This window comes from Nicotiana attenuata, unplaced genomic scaffold (genome assembly GCF_001879085.1).
Source record: "Nicotiana attenuata strain UT unplaced genomic scaffold, NIATTr2, whole genome shotgun sequence".
In the NCBI taxonomy this organism is placed as follows: Eukaryota; Viridiplantae; Streptophyta; class Magnoliopsida; order Solanales; family Solanaceae; genus Nicotiana; species Nicotiana attenuata.
Window position 1 is genome coordinate 21,711 of NW_017672113.1, and position 14,849 is coordinate 36,559.

General features: G+C 40.1%; 1 protein-coding gene across 1 annotated transcript; it reads left to right on the plus strand.

Annotated features, from left to right (window-relative positions):
• The first annotated feature begins 962 nt into the window (after positions 1–962).
• Positions 963–3,352, plus strand: LOC109211899 (B3 domain-containing transcription factor NGA1-like). Its single transcript, XM_019375493.1, has one exon. The coding sequence runs from the start codon at positions 1,747–1,749 to the stop codon at positions 2,944–2,946; it is 1,200 nt and encodes a 399-aa protein (XP_019231038.1). The 5' UTR covers positions 963–1,746; the 3' UTR covers positions 2,947–3,352.
• The last annotated feature ends 11,497 nt before the right edge of the window (positions 3,353–14,849 follow it).

Sequence of the window (14,849 nt, forward strand, 5' to 3'; positions counted from 1 at the left end):
AAAGATGAGGCTAGCTAGTTGAAAAAATTAGGATAGCAGTACTAGATATTCGTGGTTTACGAAACAGCTGGCGTTGTCGGGGCCTAAATGTAATGCTAAAAGATAATACTGAGATTTTTAAAAATAGCCAAATTTATAACTGGTCGTTCAAAAATAGCCCAATTTCAAAAGTAATAGAAATTTAGTCACTTTTTATGTAAAGATAAATTTGAGCGAAAATACTGTTCAAAACCCGAAAAATACTCCAGTATATTATGCTGGAGTTCCAGCATAAGTATACTTGAACTCCAACATATTATACTGGAAGTATAATGGTCCAGTATAATATACTGGAGTTTGGAGCACCAGTGCTCCAGTCTCCAGTATATTATACTGGAGCCAGCAAAGTATACCGGTCCAGCATAATATGCTGGAGTTCATACACAAGTGCACCGAACTCCAGTATATTATGCTGGACCGGTCTCTATTGCAGCAAAACAGTGGCTATTTTTCATTGACATGGTAAACGCTGGCTATTTTTGATTGACCAGTCCGAGAATTGGCTATACCGTGAAATTTAAACAGTAATACTAGACTATATTAGTAGTGTCACTTGTTGGGAGTGAATAAAATACTTTGACATAGTATAGTAACTTTTTCCCACTATTTTTGTTTGCTTACAGTTTGGGTATCAATAAAAAGGTAAAGGTAACGGTAACGGTAACGCAGTTAAACGAGTCTAGTTATGCAAAGATAAGAATAGAATACTAGTACTGAGTATAGAATTCCAATTTAATTTGGATGCTACCACCTATCCCAATCGGATACAAGGACGAGTTCACATGAACCCAACCAGATAATTCGTGGGCCCCTGGAGAGTCCACCCTTATGCTCCGACCCGCAGAGAGGTGCGGGTAGGTATGAAGTAAATTACTTAAAGAGACACGTACTCTTCAGCGAACGAACTAGGAAGTAGGAAGTAGGAAGTAGGAACTAGGAAGGAAAGTTTAAAGTCTGAAAGGGAATAATTTCAATGAAATTTACCAAACTTAAAAAAGAAGATTCCAGGGAACCACCCCACTAAGACAAATTACCCACATACAATTGTAATACTCTCTCCCTCTCTATATCTCCCACAAACGAAAAGGTCAACAGCTAGAAGAAGAAGGAGAAGGGATGCTTTTGAATCGTCTTCTCTGACTCTAGGAATGGGTGTTGGTGGGCTGATTATGTGCGTCATCACCTCTATGAGTCCTCTTGGTCAAACAAGAGCGCACTTAGCCTCATTTGATTTCTAGTTTCTGTATTCTAGCTAGCTAATTTTGTCAATGGGAAGCTGCTACTCTTTAGTTCCAGTAATCCGCAGTACTCCTCTCAGAGTTAGACTCCGCTGTATCAGTAACCACTAACCATATTTCTGGACTCAATCCCATTTTATTTTAGTGAGGTTTTGCTCATATTTCTGGTTTTTGGGGGTTTGTTTCATATCTTCATGAGCAACATATCTTCTCTAATTAGATCTATATATGCCTTGGACAAGTGCGGTATATCTTGGACGGTGCATGCTGATCTCTTGTGAGGTGGACGTGGCTTCAACGATCAAGGCTCCTCAAAATTTACATGCCCCATTTTCTCATTCTTCTATTCTAGCTCCTTTCTCCTATCAGTAGCAGCAGATCGAACCATCAAAGAAGTTGGTTAAGCAGCAGCAGCACCCGCCACGCTAGCTTATAATAATGGTGAAGACGTAGTACTGAGGTCGTTAAGATGGATACTCCCCCTACCGCAAATCATTGTGAGGGCGATGCTGATGAACATCATCATAGTCATCATCACAACCTTGTGGATCTTGGAGTTGGTGCAACTGCTAATTCCATGGCGCTGATTGAGAGAGAACACATGTTCGATAAGGTAGTCACTCCCAGTGACGTCGGCAAGCTCAATCGGTTAGTCATCCCCAAACAGCACGCCGAGAAGTATTTCCCTCTTGATTCCTCCACCAACGAGAAAGGCCTCCTCCTCAATTTCGAAGACAGAAACGGAAAGCCCTGGCGGTTCAGATATTCTTACTGGAATAGCAGCCAAAGCTATGTCATGACCAAAGGTTGGAGCCGCTTTGTCAAGGAGAAGAAGCTCGATGCTGGGGATATTGTCTCTTTTCAGCGCGGAATAGGTGAATTAGGCAAAGATCGTCTCTTCATCGATTGGAGGCGCCGTCCAGATGCCCCGACCGACCATCTCCACACCAACTTCATGACTCATGTGCCGCTTTCACACCATTTCTCTAATAATTTCCAGTACCGCTCCAATATTAATCATCAATACCCAGCTGCTTGGAATCATCCGCTCTTTTTGCAGCAAGACCATTCACCTTTACATTCCCGTCCTGCCGGCAGCATGTCTCATCAGCAGCAATATAGCTACAGCGCCTATGGAATTGGGAACAGTCCTAATTACTACGATACAGCTTCTAATTTCAACAGCATGGCTAGCAGTAGAATCGTGGTAAATGGAAACCCTTGTCCGAGCGGGTCAGTAGTTTATCTCAGATCGGGATCAGTAGCCCAAGTCCCACAACAGGAGGTGGGATTAATGAAGCAAATGCAAAGAGGTAGTGGTAGTAGTAGTATTGTTGGAGAAGGGAGTGGTAGGCTTGTGGAGCCAATGGTGTTCGACTCGGTACCGGTTGTCCAAGGCAAGGCAGCACCAAAGCGACTCAGGTTGTTCGGCGTGAATATGGACTGTCCCGTCTCAGACTCGGATGAATCATGTGACATGTCCTCGTCCTCCTCCTCCTTGCCTACAGCAAGTTATTCTCATACTCCCCAATTTTCAACCTCAACTCCTTCGCTCCAATTTAGGACTTTTAACAACTACGATGATGCCAAGCCGCTCCAAACAGCACCCACCGACGAAGAATCGTCAGGCAAAGGCAAGGAATCCATGTCCTTGGATTTGGAAATTTGATCATTTCTAAAACCCCAAACAAGTGTAAATTGAAGAGAATTAGCTGCAAAGGGTTTCTTCATCATAGGGCACGTACGGGTCCGTTATGAGTCCTTATGGCCTACTGAGAAAGAAAATTAAATGTCATTGCAAAGTCAGTTGGCGTTCGCTTTACAAAATGAAAAAAATGAGCAAATGTGTTCAAGTTGATCGAATTTGTGCATAATACTCTAATAGAGATGATGAGATACTTTGCAAAAACTAGGATATCACACCAGATCCTTTTATACTGGTTATTTTATGTTTGAATTTCCAACTGCGGGGCTTGGTTTGGACCCTCAAAGTGTAGTAATGCCTCAGTTTTCAGTTAAGCACCTTGATTGTATTGATAGAAACAATAGAAAAAAGAGCTTTACTATTTACACAAGCGTTTCTTGGCTAGCTAACTAATCGTCTTCATAAATTTCCTTCTAAGTTAACTTGAAAGCAAACAGACTTTGATTTCCTCTAGCTAGCTGGTGCACAGTTCAAACGAAATGTGTAGCTCATTGATCAGCCTTCAGTCAGGCTAATGAATGATGGAAGGGAATTAACATATATACAAAAGTCGGGCTTTCTTTTTCATGAATGAATTTTGTTTTTATTACCTTTGGTAGGTTGTTGTTCTTGTCGCTGCTTCGTTGGGCACGCCCGCCAGCAGGTACTACTGCTTCAGAGCTTTTATAAAGGTACACATATATATACCAACATTTCATCTTGGCAATCTATCACATTAACTTCTGCGAGCATCTTTACTACTTCTAAAGATGCTTTTAATTAGTACTACTAATGCATGTATACTTGTGTATTTCATCTACATATATATTTTTCTTCGTCTGTCACTTGTCATCATTACTCACTTTTGGTAGCTGCTTCCTGTCAGCATTGATCAGCAGCTACCCTTTCTGTTCTCAAGTTGCTCTTTGGCTTTCGCTCATACCTTTCTTAATTTGTTATCGTCTAAAAAGCTAACTGTGTTGTGCCTCACCGAGACTCTGCTCAATCTTGTTAGAATAACATAAGAAAAACAGTTTCCATTTATATGATTCAAACTGATTTAATTACTACTGTACTATACTCCTGAAATCAAAGACCGGAGGAATTGAAGGTGAAAACCCAACTTCTGAACACCAAAAGAATTTAATTAATGCATATATTTCAGATATTAAAAGTTGCACGCTTGAATGAATTTATATACTTTCCTCCCTTCTCCTTTTAACAATCTTTAAACAATTAATTAGCTCGTCTCAAAATTTGAGACTTAAGTGATGCTAGGCTATATATTCGGTTTGATTATATAGCTCAAATTAATTGTTGGTTTATATATTTTAACATTCTAATAATTTTGTTTGTTCTCGAGAGTGATCGATGTCCTAATTAACCTTATTATTCTATGTAAATTAGTGTGGTGTCTACAGAAAGTGATGTTTTATCATTCTATACACAAGTAATGGAGCTACCTAGCTAGGCGTGGCTAAAAGAGAGAACTAAAACAAAGTTGCCAGAAAATTCCTAGTGGTGTCAACCTTTCACAACTGATGGTTTATTCTTAAACTTAGCATGTCTAAGCCATTTCCCTCCAAAAACCACCAGATAAAGTTGTTTTTGTTAGGTGTGTTAACCTTAATAGTATCAATTGAATAGTACGTTTAAGTTCTGCTTAGAAGTCAATTAATGCATTGTTAAACCTATTACACTAAATTACTTAGTTATATTTAGTAACAAGTTGACCTCATCCATCTGAATTTACTTATCTCTCGAAAGGCTAAATTGGACTAATTGATAGCATAACATTAATTACATAGCTGATCTGAAGAGAATTTCAGATTAGTGCATACTTATTAATCTGTGTTTCTTTTTAGTGTTGGTATATTTGCATTAAAATTTGACGCAGCAAGTTTCCAACTTGGTCGCTTGACGAATTTTCTTGGGCATGTTGCCTCTCTCTTTCCTTCCTTTCTTTTTGGTTCTCCTTTTCTTTTATCTCTTTCAGTTTTTGCAACTATTTGAAAGAGAGGGGGAGAGAAGCAAGAACTTAATGAGAATATCAGAAGAAAAGAGAGAATTTGAGGAGTACATCCCAACAAAGTCTTAAGCATGTCATCAGCAGTTTCTTACACATCAGAGAGATGTTTTTAGTGTGGCAATATCACCTTATCCAGCTAGGTTTTTGTCGGGATTAGCTAGAAGTTCGGAGTTTACTGGCCGGCAGGTGTATAAACAATGATGAGAGAATTTGGTCAAGTGAAAATGTCCCTTTTCATGAACGTCTTTTCTCATGGTGTTTACTTCATGCAAGTTTGGTCAACACGAGAAGAGCCAAGTTAAGCTGAGATTAGTTGGATTTTAGGTATTGAACGTAAACAAATTAGATATCTAGGCTTATTATTTCAAAAGTCTGAAATGATAGAGAAAGATATTTCTTATAGAATTAAAACCGGATAGTTGAAATAGAGAAGGATGCCTACCAAAGTGAAAGTAAGTTCCATAGGATAGCTATAAGATCGGCTATGTTATATGATAGTGAATGTTGTGATACTATAGTCCAACATATCCACAAGATGAGCGTTGCGGAGATATGGATGCTAAGATGGAGTGCGGCCACACAAGATTAAATAAGATTAAAAATGACCACATTCATCAGAAGGTGCAAGTAGCACGAATTGAAGATAAAATAAAGGAGGCCGCTTTAGATGGTTTGATCCTGTCTTGCATCGAACAACATATGTATTGGTCTGTAGGTGTGATACTATAGTGAGTGAAGGTGTTAAAAGGTACATTATAGACCTAAAATCACATAGAAGGAAAATGTCTCGAAACCTATAAATCTTTGGAATCAATGCATATTTAGCTAAAGATAGGGCGTAATGAAAGAGAAAGATTCAGATATACTTACTAGTTGCGAATAGATTTTAAACTCGATAGAGTACTTCTAATATTATAATTACTACTATTACAATATATACATATATTTATCTTTATTTTCACTTTACTTTTATTATATTTTGGTATTAATAATGATATGAGTTGAGTTTAAAGAAAGAAGTAAGGATATACGACGTCAATCACAACTTGTTTGGGACTGAGACGACGTAGTTATTGTTATTGTTATCGTAAAATAACATGGACCGATTCTATCATGTTACAAAAGCAATGAAAAGGGGGAGATGTACAGTCCTGCTTACTGTGAATTAAATACATCAACTTGATGCATATCATGATTTACTAGATGCGTTAAGAATGAACCTGGAATAGCATTTCCTTATTTCTTTACATCAGTCCCTTATCAGTCTTGCACAACCCTCCCCAACATAGCAATAGTAGAGACTGTCCCTGAGAGGGTATGAGGTATTCCATTTTTAAGTGCCTAGAAAGCATGTTATATAGGCCTGAATAAAGTGCTAATTCACAGTATGTACCATTAACTTTAAATTGAGCTTGAGGTATAGCTAGATAGATATCTAAGTGCATCAAAAGGCGGTTCTTAATTTGGAGTGCATTCAACGAATACTATGTCTGTTAGACTAATGATGTACACCATGCCTGTGTTCATAGTTGAATCGGAGGAAGGAAGCACAAATGCCTTCATTTTCGATCAGTATATCCCAATTTGATTTTCAACTCTGCGATGTGCAATCTTTTTACTTTTGTCGAAATTTTGTCTGTCATGGTCAATCATGCATGGCATGAGATTTGAAGTTTCAATTTCTCAGTTTCATTCTTCTCTCATTCTTAATTTGGGCAGCCATACATGATCATTGAGAATGCATTTGGCTTCTTCCAAAGAGCTCTACTTCCTCAGTTTTCATTTTTACATGAAGGATTTACGATATCAGATTCTAATTAAAAAACCAGCTATACCTCTTGCGAGGTCCTTAAAGCTCAGTTCCTAAACATTCTAATAGCTAGTTTTCAGATCTTGGATTTACTGTATTTTCCTAATGGTCTCGTGACCTTATTCGGCATGTTTAAGCTCCACGCTTCTATTTAATAGTATCAAGTATTGATTTCTAAAATCACATCTCCAACTGCGGAATATAAAAATTGAAAGTTCATTGCTTAAATAATCACTCAATTATTTAAAATTATCTAATAAAGTTATGTATTTCTTTTGTTTGTAATAGAAATTCACTTAACTATTTCTATAGCACCAAAAGATCACTCAACTAGATTTCTCAAACTTTCGTGGTCAAAAACCTATTTTACCCTACGAGTTATAAAATAAGAGTTTAAGCAACTGAAATTGATGAATCAAATAATTGAGTATCATAAAAGAAATTAATTAGAATATTTTGTTTGTATCAATAATTTTGATGATAAAAACAAAAACTCAAAAATTAGCTTACACGATTAGGAAGGAAAGAGAAAAAAGCTTTTAAAGAATACATTGCATTCATGTAATATAAAAATAATTATTTAAAATAAATGTATATTTATAATTTACATTATATATACGTGAAAACTTTGCTTTATTTTCTTCCAACAGTATATAGGCTTGGAAACTATGTTTTTTTTTACTTTATAAATAAAATTGATATATTCAATAGGTAAGTCCATAATATAGAGTTAACATAAATAAATTATAATATTAAGTGATTCTTCTATTGCAAATAAAATACACATAACTTTACAATATAATTTCAAATAGTTGAGTATCATTTGACTAATGGACATTAATAAAATCTTCGTATCTGGAAGTTTTTTACTGCGGTTTGAAGATGTCAAACTGTAGTTTTTTTTTACCTGTATAAAATTCTACTTGATGAAAGTGGCTCTCTTCTTGTATATTATTCAGAGGAGCTAGCCAGCTAGCTAGTAGCTTAGTGTGCTATGCTAAGAACTAACATGTTATAGCGAATTCCTAGCTTTTGTAGGGCAGAATATATGGTGATGTCGTGAAATTTATCGGCAGGCTTTTGTTATTAGTTGAATATTTTGTCTTTCTTAAGGGACCATTTTTATTATAAGAAAACAGTCATTTGGATGTGTCAAAAGTCTTGGCTATTATATCAGAAAAGATACAATTATAGTACTTGAAAATGAAAAAGAACACCAAAACAAAAAAGAGAATGAAAGAAAATGCACGGAAGAAACGGCAGGAACTAAAGTATTTTAGCAAAATAGGCAGTAAAAGTAGTGTTACAGAGACCCCACGCTAGTGTTAGATAGATCCCTCAATACCTCATAAGGACTTACAATATATAATTACACAATGTGGGAGGAGCATAATAATGTATGTGCGTGGAGTATATATGTAAATCTTTTATATACTGTGCAACAAAGGTAACTAATGCATATATAGGACTAGCTAGCTAGCTCCTCTATAGAAAAAATTCTAGGCATAAACAAAAAAGAATGAAAACCGTCGACCTGCCAGATATTTTTGTTTTCCCTTTTGCGTTTTTCCCTTTCAATTCTTATTTTGGGGAGGTTTGGGTAGGGTAATTAATGGAGGAAGTCATATTGGAGGGTTCCGTTCAGAACTTAATAAATTATTTGGGGTTGTGAAAGTGTGCCATCGCCAGCAAGTGACATATAGACATTTTAAGTACTGGACCCACCAGCAGAGGCAGACCTACTAGTTGGGTAGGGGATCACCGGCTCCCGGTATATATCACAAATAATATGTATATATTTTTGATTGGCACCCTAAGATTAAATCTTAGACAGTTGCATTGCTCGGTTTAGGGGGCACAACTTGACTTTTTGTGTACTGCTTGGGTTTGATTCCGACTCCAACACTTGCTTGAATTTTTATTCAACACTGTCGCTGTTTGACTTGAAAATTATCGAATACTTTCCAAGCAAATCAATCGAAATAATTCAAAGGGTAAATCGTAGCCAATCATAATTAATCACTGAATTAGAAGACCAACTTGAGGCATAGAAATAATCAATTATGGGACAATATAAACGGGGTTTTATTCATCAAGGTAACTTGACCTGCCTTTCCTTGAAGAGGTTCAGGATCTTACATTGATCTTGTTTCTTGCTCCACTTATGGAGTATATCTTTCTATTTCTGGAGTATTCAGAGTTGTGTCGAAGAAGAAGCCCCTCTTGGGAGGTTCTCTCTCTTGGTATTTATAGCCTCAGGCTTTTTCATCTGGTCACGAATGGGCCCCTCCTTTTGTGGTGGAGACGTCCCCTCATTTGTTTTAAGGACAGCTGTCATAAGTCAAGAGTCAGCGGCGTTGACCATTTACTACAAAGTGGTCGTGATGGGGTTGACCCCCTGGTCGCAAAATGGCCGAATATCTGCCAATACAGTTAGTCCCTCCGTTCGTCGAGGTCGTGCTCGAGTCGACTTCGGCGGACGGATAGAGCGGCGTGATCGGGGAGGGTCCTTAAAAATGAATTTTCGGAATCGAACTGTTGGTNCCCTGTAATCGGGCTTTGGGCGAGGAGTTGGCGAGGCGGGACCAGCAACTGTTGCAGGCGTTTGGCAGTAAACGTGCTCGTGAAGAGCAGATTCGTCAGAAGGACGAGGAGCTTGAGGCGGGGAAAGGAATTGCAGCTGAGTGTGTGCACCTGCAGGGCAGGTTGAGGGAGATGGAGTTGGAGGCGGAACAGAACCGGGTCAAAGCAGCGGAGGCGGCTGCGGAATGGAGTGGGAAACTGGCGGCGTTGGAAGGCGAGGTTGCTGCCTTGAAATTTTTGGAAAGGGGTGCCTCGTCGAGGGTTGGGGCGTTGGAGGCGGCGATCCGCGTGCACGAGTCTCGGCTTGAGTCGGAGAGGGAGATAGCGACCCTTAAAGAGGCGGGGCTCGAAGAGCGGATTGGTGTTCTTGAGCAGGAGGCCCAAGTTATGTTGGACCGTATTGCGGCCTTGGAGGAGGAGAACCGGCGACTACAGAGTCAAGCTGGTTCGTCGCATACTGCCGTTTCCTACCAGGCTCACGAACTTTGGGTTTACGCCGAAGCTCAACGCGATGTTTACAAGAACTTATTGGAGGCGGGTATTGTGACCGAGACCGTCTTCGAGGTGGCACGCCAGAAGGCTCATGAAGCTTTTGCCGACTGTGGTTATGATGTGGCGACGCCCAAGGCTGACAATGGCGCGAGTGGCGGCGACGGTGACGGCGGTGGTAACGCCGAGTGAAGAAAAGATTTATCGTTGCTTGTTGTTTTTTCTGTATTTTTCTTTTTTGTCTCGACCGGCCAGGGCCGGATGTAAGCGGGGAGTACCCGCGTTCTTAACTCTATAGACAATTGTACTCTTTTTTCCATCGTTTGTCTCGCGTTTTACTCTGTCTTCCGTTTCTCTCTTTTTCTTTTACGGATATGTTTGGAGGGACGATCAGCCCTTGAATTCGACTGAGGTCGTCATGTCAGTTTTGGATTGATAATGACGGCTTTTTGGCCTGACATGAACGGGGAGGAGCGGTCACCTTGTAATGACGGCAATTGGTTTTTCTTCGCCCCAGCCCTAGTGCGGCTGAGGTTGTCCCTGATAAATTTGAAAGCGAAGGCACTTGGCCTGAGCCCTAGTTTGGCTAAGGTCGAACTCGATATATTTTGATGGCGAAGGTGCTTAGCCTGAGCCCCGGTTCGACTGAGGTCGAACCTGATATATTTTGATGGCGAAGGCGCTTAGCCTGAGTCCCGGTTCGACTGAGGTCGAACCTGATATATTCTGATGGCGAAGGCACGTGGCCTGAGTCCCGGTTCGACTGAGGTCGAACCTGATATATTCTGATGGCGAAGGCACGTGGCCTGAGTCCCGGTTCGACTGAGGTCGAACCTGATATATTCTGATGGCGAAGGCACGTGGCCTGAGTCCCGGTTTATTTTAATGGCGAAGGCACTTGGCCTGAGTCCCGATTCGACTGAGGTCGAACCTGATATATTTTGATGGAGAAGGCACGTGGCCTGAGTCTCGGTTCGACCGAGGTCGAACTTGATATATTTTGATGGCGAAGGCACTTGGCCTGAGTCTCGGTTCGACTGAGGTCGAAGCTGATATATTCTGATGGCGAAGTCACTTAGCCTAAATCCCGGTTTGACAGATAGAACCTGATACATTTTGATGCGAAGGCACTTATCCTGAGTCCCGGTTCGACAGATCGAACCTCATATATTTTGATGGCGAAGGCACTTGGCCTGAGTCCCGGTTCGACTGAGGTCGAACCTGATATATTTTTATGGCGAAGGCACTTGGCCTGAGTCCCGGTTCGACTGAGGTCGAACCTGATATATTTTGATGGCGAAGGCACTTGGCCTGAGTCCCGGTTCGACTGAGGTCGAACCTGATATATTTTGATGGCGAAGGCACTTGGCCTGAGTCCCGGTTCGACTGAGGTCGAACCTGATATATTCTGATGGCGAAGGCACGTGGCCTGAGTCCCGGTTCGACTGAGGTCGAACCTGATATATTTTGATGGCGAAGGCGCTTAGCCTGAGTCTCGGTTCAACTGAGGTCGAACATGATATATTTTGATGGCGAAGGCACTTGGCCTGAGTCCCGGTTCGTCTGAGGTCGAACCTGATATATTTTGATGGTGAAGGCACGTGGCCTGAGTCCCGGTTCGACTGAGGTCGAAGGCACTTGGCCTGAGTCCCGGTTCGACTGAGGTCGAACCTGATATATTCTAATGGCGAAGGCGCTTAGCCTGAGTCCCGGTTCGACTTAGGTCGAACCTGATATATTTTGATGGCGAAGGCGCTTAGCCTGAGTCTCGGTTCAACTGAGGTCGAACCTGATATATTTTGATGGCGAAGGCACTTAGCCTGAGTCCCGGTTCGACTGAGGTCGAACCTGATATATTCTGATGGCGAAGGCACTTAGCCTGAGTCCCGGTTCGACAGATCGAACCTGATATATTTTGATGGCGAAGGCACTTAGCCTGAGTCCCGGTTCGACAGATCGAACCTGATATATTTTGACGGCGAAGGCACTTAGCCTGAGTCTTCGAACCTGATATATTTTTATGGCGAAGGCACTTGGCCTGAGTCCCGGTTCGACTGAGGTCGAACCTGATATATTTTGATGGCGAAGGCATGTGGCCTGAGTCCCGGTTCGACAGATCAAACCTGATATATTTTGATGGTGAAGGCACTTAGCCTGAGTCCTGGTTCGACTGAGGTCGAACCTGATATATTTTGATGGCGAAGGCACTTAGCCTGAGTCCCGGTTCGACTGAGATCGAACCTGATATATTTTGATGGCGAAGGCACTTATCCTGAGTCCCGGTTCGACAGATCGAACCTGATATATTTTGACGGCGAAGGCACTTAGCCTGAGTCCCGGTTCGACTGAGGTCAAACCTGATATATTTTGATGGCGAAGGCACTTGGCCAGAGTCCCGGTTCGACTGAGGTCGAACCTGATATATTCTGATGGCGAAGGCACTTAGCCTGAGTCCCGGTTCGACAGATTGAACCTGATATATTATGATGGCGAAGGCACTTAGCCTGAGTCCCGGTTCGACTAGGTCGAACCTAAAATATTTTGATGGCGAAGGCACTTGGCCTGAGTCCCGGTTCGACTGAGGTCGAACCTGATATATTCTGATGGCGAAGGCACTTAGCCTGAGTCCCGGTTCGACAGACGGAACTTGATATATTTTGATGGCGAAGTCACTTGGCCTGAGTCCCGGTTCGACTGATCGAACCTGCTCCACTTATGGAGTGTATCTTTCTATTTCTGGAGTATTCAGAGTTGTGTCGAAGAAGAAGCCCCCCTTGGGATGTTCTCCCTCTTGGTATTTATAGCCTCAGGCTTTTTCATCTGGTCACGAATGGGCCCCTCCTTTTGTTGTTGAGACGTCCCCTCATTTGTTTTAAGGACAGCTGTCATAAGTCAAGAGTCAGCGGCGTTGACCATTTACTACAAAGTGGTCGTGATGGGATTGACCCCCTGGTCGCAAAATGGCCGAATATCTGCCAATACAATAATAACCAGTAAAGAAAAAGGAACTTACATGCCATAAAAGAAACAGAAACAGTGAAACACCTCCGAAGCATATAGAATTCAACCATGTATTCAAACTAGAATACGCACTACAAGCTGTGATACCATTGTTAATTAAATTATGGAGCAAGTGATGGATAGCAGGTATGAACAGCGGAAGCAAATAGCCAGGATCACTTGCATGTAATATAGACTACAAGCTGTGATACCATTGTTTATCACAGATTTTAATCGAACATAAAATCGATACTTATCTCTTGAAGCGTGACCGCGATCGCGAGAAGCCTCCAAGCAAGAACGAAACCGTCCACGAGATCATCCTCCAGTTCCACAATCTTCTGTTGTATGACCCGAATAATGCCTGGAATTAGCGAAATTCGTGTGGGCGAATTTCTCCTAGGAAAAGCATGTAGTAAAAATCTTGCCTCCTTATGGAATAAGACCTCTTTATATAGCCACAGGTTTTAGGGTTTTAAAACCCTTTTCCTAAACCTATTGGGTCCTCCTTTTCCACCAAGAAATAGAATTCCATTTAATTTCTAATTTTTCGGGCACAGCAGGGACCGCAGTATTTAATTAACGAGGCTTCCTATTATGGACTTAATTCGAAATATCCGAATTAATACTACCATAATAAGTTACGAATTATTCCACTAAAAATTCGTAATTGCACTCCTCAGTTCAATTTCGAAATTCTTCCGTTAAATCTTATTTAACTCCCCATGTTAAGATTCAGATACTAATCAAATAAATTAAATTACTGACAATTTAATTCATTGATTATTTCCTTTAGACTTTCATTTAACTTATTTCATGTGACGGATACAAAATCCACCTGCAGGGTTTACACATGAAAACTTATAAGCTTTCATAAAGGTGTATCATCAATCTCTAGACCGAGACATGGATTCCATCAACTAACTATTACTTTGCCAATGTCTATTATTTATTGTTCAATTTACCAGGCATATTGACCCCCAAAAGAATCTCGCCTTTTAATAAATCAAAACAATAATAATATACACAGCTAATAACAATTATATCAAGATTAAGAGTATAAGTACATTTAATGGCTAGAGAGTTTATTTTATTAAGTCAGTATAAAATACTTATCTCTACTTGGTCCAAAGTACTAGCACAAGAAGGTGGAATTAAACCATTCCCATAATCAAGATAAATTATCTTTAATCTTGTGCTACAATTATTCCTGATGGTTTGTCCAATTCCATCATTAGATTGTGAACATGATCTTTATACTTATAAGAACCGATGATTTAATCTTCCGTGTATAAGCTAAACTCTATACACTAAATCATCTACTATATAAGTAAAGGACAAAAACGAATATATGATCTATTTAAAACTTTATTAAAATTGAATAAGCAATTGTTCCATAATAAATACTATATCCAAACCAAAATTCATGGTTAATAGTATATATCCCAACAATCTCCCACTTAGACTTTTAACCATGACAATTATTAGAATATACTATGTCTAAATGCATGGTTAATTGTATATACCCGAACAATCTCCCACTTAGACTCATAACCATGCATATAACTTTCACAGCTATCCTTTTGCACGACTATTAAAAGTCTATGCCAATAACTTTTTGCTAAAAGGAACTTGCCAAGTTATTTTCAAATGCAATCTTTGTCTAGTAGTGCTTTGTCGTAATTGACTAGTTTGGTATTAAGCTCTTCAGGGATCTTGTTATGAAACTCTCCCAAGAGTACATACTAAACTATGATTTTTCTTACTATTCTCCCACTACGACGAAGTACTCATAATATTATCTTCAATACCTTGCGGTATTGAAATATTAATGACTTCTTCCTGTAGTGTTCTCTTCTCAACATCACTCCCACTACTTGGAGGTAGTAAATTTCTTTTTGTCTATTAACGTTTCTCCCACTACTTAAATTCAATGGAACGTCAATTCCGACAAATAGAGTTGTATGTTCTTGAGCG

Excerpts from the sequence above, each read along its gene's own strand:
- LOC109211899 (XM_019375493.1), top strand. The coding sequence starts at position 1,747 with ATGGATACTCCCCCTACCGCAAATCATTGTGAGGGCGATGCTGATGAA.